General features: G+C 32.7%; 1 protein-coding gene across 1 annotated transcript; it reads left to right on the plus strand.

Annotated features, from left to right (window-relative positions):
• The first annotated feature begins 12,205 nt into the window (after positions 1-12,205).
• On the plus strand, positions 12,206-18,670 carry LOC103127289 (beta-defensin 110). Its single transcript, XM_007538182.2, has 2 exons — positions 12,206-12,260; positions 18,522-18,670. The coding sequence occupies exons 1-2, from the start codon at positions 12,206-12,208 to the stop codon at positions 18,668-18,670; spliced, it is 204 nt and encodes a 67-aa protein (XP_007538244.2).
• The last annotated feature ends 301 nt before the right edge of the window (positions 18,671-18,971 follow it).

The raw sequence follows: 18,971 nt of genomic DNA on the forward strand, positions 1-18,971 counted from the left end.
CTCAAATTCTGGCTGTTTCTATTCACTCAATAAATAAAAATGACACCAGAAAAGTTTAATATAAATTTATCCTGCTACAAAGCAAAACTTTCATGTTTTTCTGTCGCCCTGAACTCAGAGGAGATGCATTGATGATTGAATTCACAAAGAGGATTGTCAGATAAATCTTCCAGCACTGATCCATACCATATTGCCTAGTAAACTGCCTTAACTCCTAGCATAAATGTTAATGAAATTTGTAAGTCATAAAATAATAAGCTTTCCAAGCTAATTCTCATACTTTACCCTATTCTTACAAGTATTTTTCTTACCACATTGCTTGGATATTTTTTTTTTGACCCACACAAAACCACCTGTACTTGTTTTCACCCTGACCTCATAACTCCTACTGGCTAGAATATTAGTGGCTCATATATTCTTAGATTTGGATCAAAGGAAATGCAGCACTTTTATGAGAACATTTTTTTCCTAAGGTAGGTAAAGAGTTACAAATTGTTAAGTAAGAACTTTTCATCTTTAATTGATATTGCTATCTGTGGTTTATATTACAAAATGTTCTTAACTCTTCAGCCATAGAAAGTGAACCTTAAAATCTACATGAGCAGTTTCCAATTTAGAGGTCACACAAAAGTTCTACACTTCAGTCATCTAAGTCATCTGTTGTTATCAGTGTTACTGCTGCTGTTGTTATTGTTGGATAGGACAGAGAAAAATGGAGAAAGGAGGGGAAGACAGAGGGGGGAGAGAAAGATAGACACCTGCAGATCTGCTTCGCGGCTCGTGAAGCAACTCCTCTGCAGGTGGGGAGCCAGGAGCTCAAAATGGGATCTTTAAGCATGTCCTTGCGCTTTGCACCATGTGCCCATTGCGCTCCCCTGAAAATTACTTAATATGCTATTATACTGCAATTATTATCCTTCTTGATTCTGAATAGCCAACATGCATCATGATTACTGAGACTTTTGTGGAAAATATTATTTATCCCAGTATTTCGGATACTTTTGAATTACTGTGAAAAGAATAAATTTATGATTTCAATATTATCACCAATAATAAATATATAAATAAAAAATTTTTTAAAGAAAACTAATTTTCACTGGGACTTTTTATGCTCAGATTATTAGTATTATTGTTGGATGTAGTAAGAGAACCGGTGAACTGTTGCTTTCAATGTCTGCATATGGGGCCAGAAAGAGTTATCATTACTCTTTTCAACATTTGCAACAAATAATGGAAAAATTGTAGATAAGGTCAGTTTTAGCCTAAAATCACATATGAAATAGTTATGATATTTTCAGAGGTGTTTGTATTTTGATGTTACTAGTATCTATTTGAGGGAGAATTTCTTCAAGGTACAACTAAACAAGATATTTTACAGTCATATCACTACACCAGCACAATTTATGTTCATAATTTTAAAAAGCAGCAGAGCAAATCTGAAGATTTAATTGATCTAAACGCTTCAGGGAGCATCTCTTGTGGAAAAGAAAGAGATGTCACAAGGCACTATGCAAGATGAAAGGCTTTTTATTAAAAGAGGGTGTCACAACAGATGAGTGGTTAAGAAAGTTGTGGTCTGTGTACCCAGTGGAATTTTACTCTGCTATAAAAAATGATCAATTTATCATCTTTATTTCATCTGGGATGGAGTATGAAGGAATTATGTGAAGTGAGGTAATCCAGAAAGAAAAGGATGAATATGGGATTCTCTCACTTGTGGACAGAAGTTGAGGAAGGGGAGACACAAAACAGCACTTGGATGGGTTCTGGTATATTGCACCCATGAAAAGGATGCTGGAATGAGGGGGTGGAGATGAGGCATAGGGGTTATTTCAGATCTTGGTACAGGACGGTGGAGGAGGACCTAGGCTGGGGGATGAGAGTGTTTTTCAGAAAACTGAGAAATTTTACACATGCACCAAATGTATATACTATAAACTATTAGTCCCCCTAAGAAAAATAAAAAAGGGTGGGGCAAGAAAAACAACATGACAGAAATCAATTCCACTGGAAGAAAAACAGAATTCAAGTTTTGACAGCTTCTCCTTGACTGAGTAGTAACATTTTCATAGATTAGGATTGTTGCTGTGCAAGAAGAAAATCTTTCTTGTTTAGTACTGTAACTGATTAGGTTTAGCCAACATTTGATGCCTAATTCTAACTAGAGTTTAATGCATCATCCTGTTCAAAAGATAGTGGTAAAGGTTAAGAGATCTATTTGCATTCCAAATCACAATTTTATTTGAGATTACCTTTATATGTCTTCACAATGTATATTTAACATAAATGTGAACTGTGAAAACACATCACTATTCCAAATGTGTACTTTGTAACTTTGTACTCTCAAGTGTAAAATTAAATATTAAGAATAATAACTTCAACCTAAAAATGTGTCTGAATATTTAATCACACTAAGATTCAGTTTTCAGGAGCTGTGACGCAGCGGGTTAAGCGAACATGGCATAAAACACAAGGACTGGTGTAAGGATCCAGGTTTGAGCCCCTTACTCCCCACCTGTAGGTGTGTCACCTCACAGGCGGTGAAGTAGGTTTGCTGGTGTCTATCTTTCTCACCCCCTCTCTGTCTTCCCTTCTCTTTCTCAATTTACTTTTTTTTTTAATTGGGGAATTAATGTTTTACATTCAACAGTAAGTACAATAGTTTGTACATGGATAACATTCCCCAGTTTCCCATCTCGATTTATTTCTGTCTTACCTAACAATGACATAAATGGCAACAACAACAATAAGCAACAAGGGCAACAAAACCAAAAAAATAGCCTCCAGGAGCAGTCGATTCGTAGTGCAGACACCAATACTAGCAATAACCCTGGAGGCAAAAAAAAAATCAGTTTTCATGTTGGTGACATTAGAATAGTCAATATGATCATATATTTTGGAATTGCATGAGTTTGTTACTTCAGTATCTATTTCTACATTGATTACTTAGTAATTTGTATCTGTACATTTTTAATTTTTGTATTTATGTATTATTAGATAGAAACAGAGGGAAATAGAGAGGATAAAGTGGAAACAGAAGGAGAGAAAGAGAGACATCTGCAACTCTGCTTCTCAGCTCTTGAAGCTTTCCCCTGCAGGTGGGGACTGGTGGGGGGTGGGGCTTCAACTTGAGTCTTTACATAGTCTATGAAGTGTATTCAGTGGGTACTGCCACCTCCTGGTCCTTGTAGTCCTGTGGTATTTTAACTGTTAATATTTCTTAGCAACACTGAACTCCAGAGAAATACAAAGATGGCAGTTTAGTATGACAATGCATCATTTTTTTTTCTATTCAGCACTTCTTTGAACATGTCACTATTTAGTCAAGGATAGTAATGTTCTTTTAGTAAGCCTCAGTAAACAGTACTATGCCAAAAAGCTCTAATTTCAACATCTTAGTGGAGACAGAAGCTCTCTGATATCTTTTCTACAAACGAATCGTTTACAATGAAAAGTCTTCTCTTTTTCTCAGTTTTGTTCTTCCTTAATGTCTTCATTTTGTCAGGTAACCTGAATATTACTGTTAATGGGATAAGGATTAAAGAAATAGAGGGCTCAGTTTTTTTAAGTGAGTGTCATTAATATTACAGGATTATTGAACCAATTAGCAAGATGACATTATGTTTACAGAATCTCTATACATACCCTAGATGAAAAAAGCATTTGACAATATTTAAGGGCAACATATTGATAAAATCTTTAGTTCATTTTAATAACATTTTTGTAAATATTTTATTTATTCATGGAGAGAAATTGAGAGGAAAAGGGGAGATAGAGGATGGGGAGAAAGACACTGAAGATGTGAATGGAGGACATGAAGCATAGTCCATGCATGTTATATAACATGTGCATTCTACTGAGTGCACCACTGCCTGGCCCACTATAGTATAATTTGAGTACGTGAGATTTTATGTGCTTGTGTATGTATGTGAATGTATAGTTGCTACCAGAAAAAAAATAGTAGTTTAGTCATTCTTAGAAATTTATGTTTAGTGGTGGGGAGAGCACAGGTCCTAGAAAAGGAACAGAGGACCTAGTGGGGATTGTATTGTCATGTGGAAAACTGAGAAATGCTATGCATATAAAAAACTATTGTATTTACTGGAATATAAAACATTAATGCCTCATTAAAGGAAAAATGTTAAAAAATTAAAAAAGAAACTTGTTTATATTAAAATTCCACTAGCTATAATGTACTAATAGATTTCATAAAATTAGGTAGGTGATATGTTTATGCTTAGAAATATTTCATCATCTATGTATAGTGTTGATAATAGAGGCTAAGTAAACTTAAGTGACTTGCTAAAATTCAAATTTTATTATTTTTATAATTGAAATTAATTACACATATACTTACTTCCAGGTACATCCTGTGATTCTTCATCTTGCTACTTTTTCTGAACACCAAGATATCTGTCATTTTTTATACTGGAGAGCACATAAGTTAATTTATAGTATCCCGTTCTCTCATTCTATGCTATAGCCTAACACTCAAGCATAACTAATATTAGCTGACAATTTCTCACCAAAATAGTACAAATAAATGTGAGTCAATTGGTAATACAAATCATGTATTTGAAGGAGTCAGACTTAATTGAACTAAGAATGTTTCTTTCTTTGTCTTCATAATGATTCATTAAAATATATTCATTAAAATAACCGTTACTATATATTTTCTAATATATTATGTAAAATTAAATAAATTTCAAAATGTGCTGATCTTTTTTCTTCCTATTAATGGGGATTTTTAAGGTGAATATCTGGGGGTTTTTGCTCACATTAATTATTAATTGCAATAGTCATATGTGGTTATCATATTACTAGCCTAATTATTCATTTCTTTACTCAGCATAATTTTACAAAATATATGATACATGTTTGTCACTTTCTAAAACCTCTCACAGTATATGGAGTCAGACAAATATATTAATATCCTTATTGTAAAAACTTTTTTTCTTTTTGGTGGAGTTCCTTATTTAATGCAATCACTAACACTGTATCACCAATGAAATTTAAGTACTTATGTCACAAAAATAATATATTTTACAAACGTAGTACTAGTCTATAATCTAGCATTATACCAAGAAGAGAAATTTATACTGAAGTTTCCTCTGATTTTTTATGGTTTTCAAATTTCATTACATGGACTATAGAAAAATCTGTATGAATAGATTTTAAATACTTTCAGCAAGACTCAAAAATAAATATGCCTTTACATACTGAGATGACAATCTGAAATATCAAGATAACTTCCAGTTTGTAAAATATGACAGGTATCTATAGTGATTATAAAGACTTTAATTATACTGGATAACTATTTGAAGTAAGATGCTTTAGAGTTAATTTCTCAATGCAGATACACTGATAATATAAACTTGAAAATATAGGTCAAGTCAGGACAGAGATAAAAAAAAAACATAACATACAAGTCAATCTTTGGAAAGCTTTCTAACTCCAAACACAAAACTGTCTCTTAAAATAAACTATTGAGACTTATACAATAATGTTTTTTTCTTCTAGCTAAAAAATATCTACTGAATTCTCTTACTCATACTTAAGGATTCAGGGTCTATTTATTTTTATATCTGGAATGTATCTAGTAGTGTAAATTTATAAACTTCTATGATAATACAAAATAATAAACCCAATTTCCAGATAGAGAAAAATATTTTTCCATATTTATTTCTATATACCATGTTATTCTGAGATTGTGATTACCAATAAGAATAGAATAAGAAAAGATCTGAATAAGTCTTACATATTTCAGTAAGTTCAAACTGCAAAGTACTGCCTTGTTGCTGGCATTCTAACAGGAGAAAACACTGAGCACACATAATAAATTGAAATAACAGTGGACTTAATTTATTACTTATTTGTGTAGCCTCCAGGGGTTCATTGCTTCGGAATGATTTTTTTTTTTTCAGAGAGAAACAGCAATACTGAGAGGTAGAGAGAAGGAAAGAAACGACAGCACGGAAGGTAGACTACAATCTGAGTGGCACCCATGGAAAAGCACTATCAAAGTGAGCTATTTTTTCTGAGCCCAGTAGAACTAATCAAAACACACACACACACACACACACACACACCTAAAGACTTTTTAAACCCAATTTAAATTTTATTTCTATAGTGAAATATGTCAAGTATCCATAGAAGTTGAGATTTTTGTTTGATTTTTCTCTCTTAGGGACAGATATTTCAAAACTAGAAGGAATAAATGTGATCAGGGAGGTGACTCAGTGATAGAACACAGGATTTGCAAATGTGAGGTAGGTTCCGAGTTGCCTCTCCAGGATCACAACACCAAAGTGATACCACGTTCTTTCTCTAATTCACAAACAAGTCCTTTTTTATTACAAGGAAAAAATAACACTTATTTTCCTTTTACAGTGGACTCTGACAAACCTGTTAAGACAACCATATGTAGACAAAAAATTGAGATGGCATACTCCAAGACAAATAATTCTTTCATAATGCCTAAAAGTGCACAATATGATGTGGCATTAAAAAGAACAGGTAAACTAAAACTAGTAGTACTATATTTTGTACATTTTAAATACTACTTTTCAAATTAAATGAAATATTCTAAATGTATACTTTAAACCATCTAGTGTTTCTTCTAGTTCATGAAGATGAATTTCATTATCAAAATGAAAAATATTATTTTAAAATTATTCATTTTAAAATTTTTATTAGTGATTTAATATTGATGTACAAAATTATGAGATAATAAGGGTATAATTGCACACCATTCCCACTCCCAGAGTTCTGTATACCCATTCCCTTCACTGGAAGCTACAGTACTTCTCCCAAGGTGGCAGATATAGGTTGACTATTATTCTTATAAATATCTGTCTGTATATACATATATTTTCCCCTTTATTTCCCTATTATCTTGGGTTATCTTCCCTTTCAGAGCCCCCTGGTCATCTTCCTCTAACATTTCTCCTCCTCTGAAAGTAAAGTAATCCAGTTTTTTTAATGAAAATTTGTCTATATAAATGTTCTTACTATTTTCAAGAAAGAAAAAATACCATAATTGTTTCCAACATCCTTATTTTTAAAATGTTTTTATTATCATAATACTAGTCTCAATTTCCTTTTTTCCTGGCAGCTCTCAAAATCCCTTTTAAAAAATAATAACAATATGCATTGTCTATAAACTTGATATCTTTGTAACATAGAAATAATAATTAAGGCATTCTTTTTTTCCAGTGAAGATTATCACTGGGGTTTGATATCTACACAATGAATCCACCAATCCTGGTGGCCATTGTATCTCTCTCTCCTTCTCTCCCCCCCTTCGCTCTTCCTTCTTTCCTTCATTCCTCTCTCCCTCCATCTCACTCTTCCTTTCTTTATTTCTCTCTCTGCTTCTTTTTATGTTTAATAAAAAATGAAAATTGAGAAGAGAAAGAAATTGAGATTGAGAAGAAAAAGAGATAGCTATTAGCACTGCTTCTTCACCTCTCATGAAACTAACACTAGTGATATAATCTTTGATCAAGCTACTTTATACAGAAATGTCACTTTTTGGCACTGTATCACTTTTAAAGTTTAAACTAGGTGCTCAGCAAATATTGTTCAACAAATAAATCAATGGATTGATAGATAAATGTATATATATAGAGAGAGGCAAACAAAAGGAACAGTTTCTTAGGAACTCATCAGTTTAGAGAAAAAAGAAGTAAACTGGAAACACTAGCCACAATGGACAAAATATGGAACCAGTCTAAATGTCCCTTGACATATGACTGCATAAAAAGTATTGAATATAGGAGGTCAGGTAGTAGCACAGCCAGTTAAGTGCACATGGCACCAAGGAAGGACCCAAGTAAAGATCCAGGTTAGAGGCCCCAGTTCCCCACCTGCAGGGGGGTTCACTTCTCAAGCGGTGAAGCAGGTCTGTAGCTCTTTCCCTTCCCCTCTTTATCTCCCCTCCTCTCTCCATTTCTCTCTGTCCTATCCAACAATGACATCAATAACAATAATTATGATAACCACAACAAAAAATTTTTTTTAAAAAAAAAGGGCAACAAAAGGGAAAAAAATAGCCTCCAGGAGCAGTGGATTCATGGTGCAGGCACCCAACCCCAGCAATAACCCTGGAGGCAATAAATAAATAAATAAATAAATAAATAAATAATATTCAATATAAAACTACTTTGTCAGGCATATTAAATAGTTCTTATGTATAGTGTGTTGCTTTGACATGTATGCAATCAACATTTGAACCCTACTCCAACTATATTGAAGAAAGCATTGGTGCTATGTTCTCTTTCACTGTTCTCTCTTTTCCTGGCTCCCTTCTTTTCTATCTCTAACCTAAAAAATACTACTCTGCCTTTCAAATGTGGTATTGTGCCTTTTGGAACAAAATAGATGTGTGATCATGATAATTTCTACCTGGATTCTTGCCTCATTAACTGTAATTATCAAAGTTACAAAATCTGAATACCTATAATACAAGGCTAGGAAAAAATTGAGTTTCTTTAACTTCAGAAGCAGTGTGAAAGTAATGAAAGGAAAAGGAGTGCATTACTACAGTTTTCAAAGTCTCTGTTTTTAAGCACAACTTTTCCTGGGGGTGGGAATGAGCGTGTGGAACATATTGGAACAAGTTGGCCATTTGAATAAATTAAAATAGTACGTTTTAGTATTTTTAAACTTTTTTTAGTAGATGTGCATTTTTCTTAGTTGATAATATATAAACACTGGAAATGCTAAATGCTGGAAAATAAACATGGTTTAATAATTTTAAAAGACTGAAGGAAAATTGATGGGTGATCAAAGATAAATCATAGAAGAAAATGCAGTACAATAACATTTATACATCTTACCTGAAACACATGAACAAATACATATATGCATTACAATACTCTTAAGTCAGGTTACAATGAATAATGATGTCTTATGGAGGAGGAAAAGATTCACCATGAAACAAAACAGAGCATGGATAATAAATGAGGCAGAAGATGGAAACTAACCCATTCATATCTAAGTGCCCCAGGGGGATGTATAAGACAGAGAGACAGCAGGCTCTACAAATGTCCTTTATTAAATTAAAATCTACTGAAATGTATAGAGCAGAACGCCTACCTTAAGAATTGGGTGCATCTGGTGTCCTTGAACTTCATACATATATTCAGAAAGATCCCAGCAGAAAAATATGAGACAGTCATTTTAATCTCTTCTATGCTCATGTATCTTTATGAATAGTCTTTATGATTATTGTCATTGTTTTACTAGATTATTAAACTTACTCATTCTTGTTCTCTTACAGTCAGAAGTAAAGAATACAATCCTGAATTTAGTCAGAAATTCTGTAAAATACTTGGTGGTATGTGCAAAAACCAATGCAATGAAAAAGAATTTAAGCTCATTGGCTGTGAAAGACCTGAAACACCTTGCTGCATGCTAGAATGCCATCCTGAGGAATGACTGCACAAACCTGTTCTCAAAAAGATGTTGATCTACTAAAATTTATCATTCTACTCAATAAATGTCCAATATTCTGTTCATGTATGTCTTTAATGATAAAGAAGCAAATGAAATATATTTTAATTAAAGTGTCCATGAACATTGCATCTGCTTGAGAAGAGAAGTTAGAATACCAAGCATACTTTTGAACTCAATAATAGAACAGGACTGTGTAAGAAAACTACAGGATAGCACTACTGTGTTATATATTATTATGAGTCAATGTTATTCTTTGATTTAAAAGCATGTTGTAAATGATCAATGATGCATATACAGTGTTTTTTGAAGCGATTTGGGAGTGAGGAAAGAGTTGATATGAGATGGAAAGTAGGTGTTATCTCTGAACTAGTAAAAAATTTTAGTAAGAGTTTCAAAGTACTGTGGATAAGGCCTTTTAATTATCACATATTAGTTATATTTTTCTCGTGTTTATTGATAGAATTCTTTAAAAATAGCTCAAGTACATATCCAGTCTTTTGAGAAGAATAACCCTAAGGGTTGGAATTCAGGAAACCACCTGAAAAAAGAGAAGTAATATAGGTCCTTGTACTTCTGTACAATGATAATTGCAATAGCAACAAACTTCCAAGTGTTATATTATAATTTAGTCATTTTGTTGTTTTGTGTTTTTAAAATATTTACTGATAGCATCAGATAATTCTCATCATGGTGGTTATTTAAGTCTTAGTATATTTAATTTAATGTAACAAATTCTGAAAAAATAATTTAATAAAGTTGTATGTTTATACATGTATAGTAAATATGCTACAATGAATGGGCTGACAAACTGTGGAAGACCTATGATTTCTAATTATTTAATAGAATATAATCCTAAGGAATAAAGAGATCTATCACAAGAGGTCAATATTATCTAAGTAATATTGTATAATAAATGTTAGCTAAGAACATAACAGTATATAGAGAGATATTTCCATATTTTGTTATACTCTTTCCTTACTCTCCTCAAAAAAATTCTTGATATACATAATTTACAAGATATTTTTACTATTAATTATGGAACTATCTCCAGAATCTCCTACTGTTATTCTAGTATATATGTCAAATTTGTTAATAATGACTAAAGAATGATCTTCAAGGTAAATTTAGCAACTGTACTTACTGCATCATTTAACCTAGTTACATTTTTATTCAAATATTTTGCAACATCTATTCCAAAAACTGGTTATGATCCAATAATTCTACCCTATGAATATATTTAAGGAACATGAAAACATTAATCAGAAGTAGTATATACACTTCCGTGTTCATCACTAAATTATTCACAATATTTAAAATATAGGAAAAACTCAATTATAGACATCTAGATGAAGAAGTTATGAGATATATATTCAATGGAATATTACTCTGTCATTAAAAATATGGTATTGTGATATTTTGGACAAAAAATAAGTGGAACCAGATGTCACAATACTGAGTGAAATAAGTAGAGATGTTTTATACATATGAAGAATTATGTTATAAATTATAAGTTATAAATTATAGGTTTTTATACATATGAAGAATGAAATCATGTGATTTTATTCTTTTTTTAAATTTTGATTTATAAAATTGAAATATCCGCAAGACTAATGGATAAGAGGGGTACATTTCCACACAATGGTCATCCCTGGAGCTCCATATCCAATTCCCTCTCTTGATAGCTTCCCTATTCTTTATCCCTCTGGAAGCATGGACCCAGGATGAGGCAAAAACTAGTAAAGTCATGAACCCCTTGGAATATACGTAAGATAGACCTACCAGTTTTTTCCAAAGCAGAGATCTAAAAATTATCAGGCTCCTATCTAGGCCTACTTAAGCATAAATGCATAGGGTAGGAAACTGTAATCTTTTTGACAAGTCATCTAGGATATTGTAATGTCATCAACATTGAAGAACTACTGACCTAGAAATCCCCTTGACTCTATGGCAGGAAAAGTCAATGAATTGTTCTCTGTGTGCAACATTTATTTTTGAACATTGTGTAAATTTTCAGTTTTTCTTCCTGTATCTGAAATGATAATATTAGAGGGTATTCAAACTTAATCAGAAATTACTCCTAATTGCATAGTACAGTTAAATCCACTGGACTTACAATTATAAAATTCAATGATTGCAAGAAATTCTGAAGTCATACTTTTATGCCTACTCCAAAAAAAAAAAAACATTCCTCACAGCTATTAGTGGCTTCAGAATGTCTAGATCATCATGCATTTAGAAAATTAAATGTCAAATGATATAAAATAATTTAAACTATTTGGTTCTTATTATTGTTTATCTGTAAGAAAAAGATGATTTCAAAAGAAAGTTCAAATGTAAAAATTCTATGATCACTTTAATAAAATGTAAGAACACTATAATATTTAGTACTATACGTGACATATATTAGAGAATTGTATTACTGCAACATTTTCACTTTGATGTTTAATATTTCAAGCTCATATTCCTTAAATATTCCTCAAATGTTGTATTTGCTTGAAATTCTATTTAAGGTAACACAAACATATTAGTTTTATGAGAAAAGCTTCATTATCATTTTTAGTGATCTGTTCTTTGAGCATGTCACAATTCAGCCAAGCATACAAATGTTCTTTCTATTGATAAACCTCAGTAATTAAAACCACTTCCCAGAATGACCTACAAATAAAAGCATTCTTTATTTCCTTATTGGAAAACACAATTCTTCAAAAGATCTGTTGACACTTTTTTCCCTAAGAAACAGCCAACCATGAAGATTAATCTATTTTTCTTTATTCTGCTCTTTTGTCTCACAGTTTTACCAGGTAACATGGGGTTATTTGTTGAATATACTTGTGCTAATAAACCTGAAAAAAATCACTTGCTTCTCATTAACAGCATGGTAATAACATAATATTTTTAATACTAAATGCAATGTGGTACTCTGTAGACACAGAAGAAAAAGAAGATGTGGTAGGAAAACATGAAATGTGAATATGCTGTTAAATTAGTAGCATTATAATGACTGATTCTTAGTTTTGATAAATTGTGTGTGGTTAGATGTTACTATGAGAGGACATTGGTCATTGCAGCTATTCTGTGAAAATGATCTTAGGGTAAGCAAAATTGTTTACCTAAGAGGATATTTAATTTGTCATGTGTGTTACCCAAGTTCAAGTCTGGTCCCTACAGCTCTGGGGGAAGTTTGGTACTGTAGTTTCTTTCCTTCTCTCCCTCTATGTCTCTATGCCAAAAAAAAAAAAAAAAATCACAGAAGTGATGATGCCCCAGTGGCAACAAAAATATAAATTTAAAATAAATGAGCAAAAATCATAAAATCTATATAATAATCACCTTTATCCTGCAACACTTAGAATTTAATTTTGCAATTTTTTAAAACATATTCAAATGGTAAGAGGTAGCTATATCAGTTTTCAACAAAAATTTGACTACCTTTTTCTTCTTTTTTTTTTTTTTCTCCAGGGTTATTGCTGGGGCTCGGTGCCTGTGCTAGAAATCCACTGCTCCTGGAGGGCCTTTTTTTCCCATTTTATTGCCCTTGTTTTGCCATTATTCTTATTGTTATTGTTGCCATTGATGTTACTTTTGGATAGGACAGAAAGAAATAGAGAGAGGAGGGGAGACAGAGAGGCACCTGCAGACCTGCTTCACCGCCTGTGAAGCGACCCTCCTGCCGGTGTGGAGCCGGTGGCTCCAACCAGGATCCTACACCAGTCCTTGTGCTTAGCCACCACTAGATCTTAACCGGGTGCGCTACCGCTGGACCCCCCCTTTTTCTTCTTTTTAATATGCTTCAGCATACTGTTTCAAATTACTAGAAACTATTTGTTAATATTCTTTTTTTGACACTGTAAACAAATCCTGTCCCTACTTGACTTTTCTTAATTTTTTCTTATGACCATCCATCAGTCTTGGAGTGTTACAAATCACATGAAACTTAAGGGTTATATGTGATACATAAGATATCATTTTAATGACACTTGTTTCTCCCTCAAGGACTTATCTTCAATTGTCTATTTCTTCTTATTATTTAATGTGTAATGATTAATTTTTCATAAATATAATGTAAGTTTTAGAGATCACAGAGTCTACTTATTAAAAGCTTTAAAAGATAAGATCACGTCTACCAAGTGCATAACACTGGTACCAAAATCATATTCAAATGCAGCAACTATCAGAGAAATTGTTTTTGTTTAGACACTATAGAAATCATAATAAAGGGTAGGGGGCTGAATTAATTTATTATTTTAGAACAATTATAGAGTGCAAGAAGAAAATCTAAAAATCTATACCTAGTAAGTTGATAAATTATTATTTATATGTTGCAAGTTAACAAAATTCGATACTGCACTCAAAAATCTATCAAGTTATAAGTAATACAATTAGTAATAATTTATATGAATATTAATGTTTTCTACTAGGTCATGCAAAATAGTTATTTAGAATAGTGTGTTATCCAATGGAGAAAGAAAGGGAGATACTTGTAGCACTGGTTCACTACTTAAGAAGCTTCAATCAAGACTTGGCCCTTGAACTGGAATACTACTGCATAATACAATATATGTTACAGGATGCCCCAAATATCCTGAATTAATCTATAGGGTGAAATTTCCACTTGAATCACTTTGCTTCCCTCTTCATCTTTCTATAAAAGCACCAAATGTCTAGAAGTTAAATACTATTTACCTTCTTCTATTGTCCATTTTTGTCAAGTTGAAAAGTATGTTAATCCCAATAATCATTTTAATTTAAATAAGACATCCTATGAATAGATAATAACATAAATTTGTACATTAAATGTAGTCATGATTTTCCCTATTCTCAAAGAAGTTAGAGGCACTCAAAGGTATAAGACAATAACTGGAAAAATCTATGGGTTAATAAGTATTTAAGAGATATCTTCTCATTTTTATATAATTAGTAGGACTTTATGTATTATATGAAAAAGCTCCTTAGCATATTAAATATAGATCATGTAAAAATAATGCTTATGAAATATATTTTGAGGGTAATCTTTTGAAAGTAAAAGGAAGATTATTTTCTTTAAACCAATATTAAAAGACAAAATAGAAGATATTATTTGAGCAGTAAATTTAAGAACAAAAATAATATATGTTTGATTTATCAGAGTATCACTTCATTAAAACAGTGGTCTTTAGTAAGGGATGACTTTTCGCCCAAAGATTGAGAAGTCCAACACCTGCACACATTTTAGATTGCTATAATTTGTAATATTAACATCTAATATGTAATCCAGAAATGTGATTGAACATTTTAAAATATATATATGACAACACTATTCAGGAAAAAATTGTGCAATTCTGTGGCAGTGATGCACCCAGTAGACATGCTTGAGGGCTCAAAATCCTGGTCCATTGTAACATGAAGCAAGCTTCATGAGTGGCAAAAAAGTGCTGCAGATATTTCTCTATCTCTTCCCTTCTTTCCCTCTCTTTCTCCCATTCTGTATTTCTCTGTTACCTTAAAAAATAGAAAAGAATAAAAGAATGGAAAACAAGATAGAAATAATGAGAGGGACAAAAGAAGGAAGTAAAGCAGGAAGGGAGAAAAGAAGGAAGGAGAGTAATTGAAAATGGCCACTGGGAGTGGAAGAATCATCCTGCAAGCAAAATCCCAGTAATAGCATACGTGAGAAAACAAAAACAAATAAAAAGATGGGGGGCAGTTCTGAAGGTCCTTAACATCTAGTGTGAAAGTCTAATCTGGCATTACATAGACTGGTATAGAACTTGATTAGGAGTATACTTAATATCCACTGAGGAAAGTGATGCTTGCAAAGAATATCACTAATGCAAAGATTCAAGTTGAGGGATTCTCAGATTTAGAGATCAGAATGAAGACAAAACTCTTTTTATAAAGATAAAATTATATAAATAATGTATGAGAAAAGAGATAGTAAAGTCAGTTTAGTGTACATTTATCAAATGGGACAAAACTCCTCTAAAAAAAGTTTATGTTTTTGTCACTGACAGTATTATGGAATTGATCATTGTAAATGCTTTCTAAAAACTGTATAGTAAAAGAGCCAAACTAAATGAGTATTTTTTTCTGTTGTGAATTGTGTCATAGTCTCTATAAGGCTAATTATACTTACAATAGCTCATTCTAATAAAAAGAACTGTATTTTTACACTAGCTATTTATACTGACAATGTGGAACATCTAACTATGAGCCACATATTCAGTAATATGTATCACCACTAACTGTTGAAAATTTAAATGGAATGTCTAGGCCAAAATATGACTTTCGTAGAAATTTATTAAGACAAGAAATATTTTTTTATTGATAAAAAGGAAACATTGACAAAACCATAGGATAAGAGGGCTACAAATCCCCACACTTCTCAACACCAGATCTCTGTATCCCATCCCCTCCCCTGGTAGCTTCCCTATTCTTTATCCCTCTGGGGGTATGGACCCAAGGTCATTGTGGGACACAGAAGGTGGAAGGACTAGCTTCTGTAATTGCTGAACATGGGCCTTGACAGGTCAATCCATACTCCCAGTCTGCCTCTCTTTCCATAGTAGGGTGGGTCTGTGGGGAAGCAGAGCTCCAGGACACATGGGTGGGGTCTTCGTCTGTCCAGGGAAGTCTGGTCGGCATCATGCTAGCATGTGGAACCTGGTGGCTGAAAAGAGAATTAACATACAAACCAAACAAATTGTTGAGAAATCATGAACCTAAAGGCTGGAATAGTTTAGATGAAGAGTTGGGGGTCCTCCATTTTGTAGATAGCTAGTAGGCATATTTTAGTTATATTGCAAAGGGCCACTGGCTGTACTAGATTCTTTTTTTCCCTGAGCCTACAATCTGATATGCAGGTAGATCCAAGTTATTATCTGGGGAGGTGATGTCATGGCTGGAAAAGGAAGAGAAAGCTGAGTCAGGCAAGAGAGTAGCTCCCTAATATGGGAAAGGGGTATAAATATTGTTGACTGTAAACCCCATTGATTTGATGTGATCTGGGGCCCATATTCAGCTTAGGAGCCTATGTGACCTCTGCATCCCTGTAGATCTGAGCTCACATTCTGTGGTCATGAGTAGGAAAGACAAGAAATCTTAAACAATGGCAGGAACTAGGGACAAATAGCAAAATAACTATAAAATTATGAAAATATTTTAATCTGTTCTTTGACTACTACCTGAAAACACTATAATTCTCTTTCATGATTCCGTCTAAATCTAACCATATTAGCAAGTTATATAATAACTTTAAGTCATGTATAAAGATATATATATATCTTAAAATATAAAGATATATATATCTTAAAAGACTTCTGTAAACATGATAACCAATGCATAATATGAAGTATTAAATTAACATATTTAAAGTTTGAAGTAGGTCTTGTGTCATTTCAAAACATATCCTTATTTTCCAGTTATCCCCAACTGCCTTAAATAGTGAACATTATGTGAGAGTCTGTCTCCAAGGTACGAAATAAAATATGTATCTTAAATAACTTATTTGAATAAGTCATACAATAGGTATCGATATTACAACTTCTAGTCATACCCATACCCAAATTTTTAATTAATGCTACTATCAGAAAAATGTTAAGCTTGATAACTTAGTTTGGGAAAGAAACCCCAAAATTTCCAAAGGAGTTCTATAACATCAGACAGATTATCTAACAATGTCTATCCTTAACAATTTAGAAAAGTAAAACTAAGCTGCAGTAGAAACCTGTTGTAAAGTAGCTCATAAGAAACAGAAGGATGAATACGGGATGATCTCACTCTCAGGCAGAAGTTGAGAAACAAGATCAGAAAATAAAACAGAAGTAGAACCTGAAATGGAATTGGCGTATCGCCAAAGTAAAAGACTCTGGGGTGGGTGGTTAGGGAGAATACAGGTCCAAGAAGGATTCAGAGGACTTAGTGGGGTTTGTATTGTTATATGGGAAACTGGGGAATGTTATGTATGTACAAATGATTGTACTTACTGTTGAATGTAAAACATTAATTCCCCAATAAAAAGAAAAATCAGAGTCAAAACAAAAAAGAAACAGTATTCAGTCTATATGAAGTTTGTGTGAGTGAAGAATAAGAAGTTTGAATACAACTAGATTATTGCAGACACTGCGGTTGACAGAAAATTATGAGTATCCTTTTTTCCTTTTACTTCAACTGTCAAGAAACAAACTGGCAGGAGTCGGTTGGTGACGCAGCTGGTTAAGCGCATGTGGCGCAAAGCGCAAGGACCATCTTAAGGATCCCGGTTTGAGCCCTAGGCTCCCCACCTGCAGGACTCCCTTCACAGGTGGTGAAGGTCTACAAGTGTCTTTCTCTCCCTCTCTCTGTCTTCCCCTCCTCTCTCCATTTCTTTCTGTCCTATCCACCAACAATGACATCAATAACAAAAAAGTTAAACAAGGGCAGCAGAAGGGAAAATAAATAAATAAATAAATATTTAAAAATTTTACAAAAGAAACTGGCATGACTAACTCAAGTCTGAGATACCTTTTTCATTTTCAGCGATTATCATGTACTAAAAGAAAGTACTTTCACCTAAGCTTTCCTTAGTAAGGTATTCATAGTCATATAATTACATTAGGAATAAATGTCTTTTAAAAAAAACTATATTTTTTCCTCCTCCTCCTTCTCCTGAGAACTGCTGAACTTTGACTTAAAATGGTGTTAAGAATAGAATCTAGACCTCAGAGCCTCAAGCATTTCAGTCCTTTTTGCATAACGCATAAACTATTGCTCTCTCTACCTTATCCTTTGTACTCAGAACTCATCTAGTAGAGATATATTCACTTTACTTTATAATACTCAAAGACCTAGATTCCAATCCCCAGTACCATATAGGAAAACACTGTATGACAAATCTATATTGCCTCTCTCACTGTTTCTCCCTATATTCATCTCAAGCTAAAAAGGTAAAAAACTAACAAAAATAGTTTGTTGTAAGTGGAAAAATCACACAGGCATGGTGAATCATGAACAGATAAAATAATAATAATTATTAATAATAATAATAATAATCAATACAGGTGTGTTAAAGTTAGATGCTAATTTCAGTCATTCTTTCCTTCTTACAGCCAGAAAGAGCTATTCCCAATATGATGAATTGGATTTGACAAGAGAGTGCAGAAAGGGTAATGGTCGATGTAAAGTTGAATGCCAAGAAAATGAAATTAGGATTGCTTTCTGCATAAAATTTGCAACTCATTGCTGCTTAGAGAGGTAGATGACAGAAGACAAGAGACATAAGTTCCAAGAAGAGAGGACAAGATTGCTAACTCTACCCAGCACATTCTTCAAAGCCTATGTATCTCTGTAATATGCTAACAATTTAATCAATAAAATTTAAACTTCAACAATTCTGAAGTGGTTCTATATCACACACATACAGACACTGCATTTCTCTTGATCTTTCAATAGCAGAAATAGTCACAATTTATTTTATGGAAGTTTTATGGAAGTCAGAAATGGCTCAAACTTTTAAGTGCCTTGTGTTAAGTAGATACATTTAATATTGTAAGATACCC

Source organism: Erinaceus europaeus, chromosome 4 (genome assembly GCF_950295315.1).
Source record: "Erinaceus europaeus chromosome 4, mEriEur2.1, whole genome shotgun sequence".
NCBI classification, from domain to species: Eukaryota; Metazoa; Chordata; class Mammalia; order Eulipotyphla; family Erinaceidae; genus Erinaceus; species Erinaceus europaeus.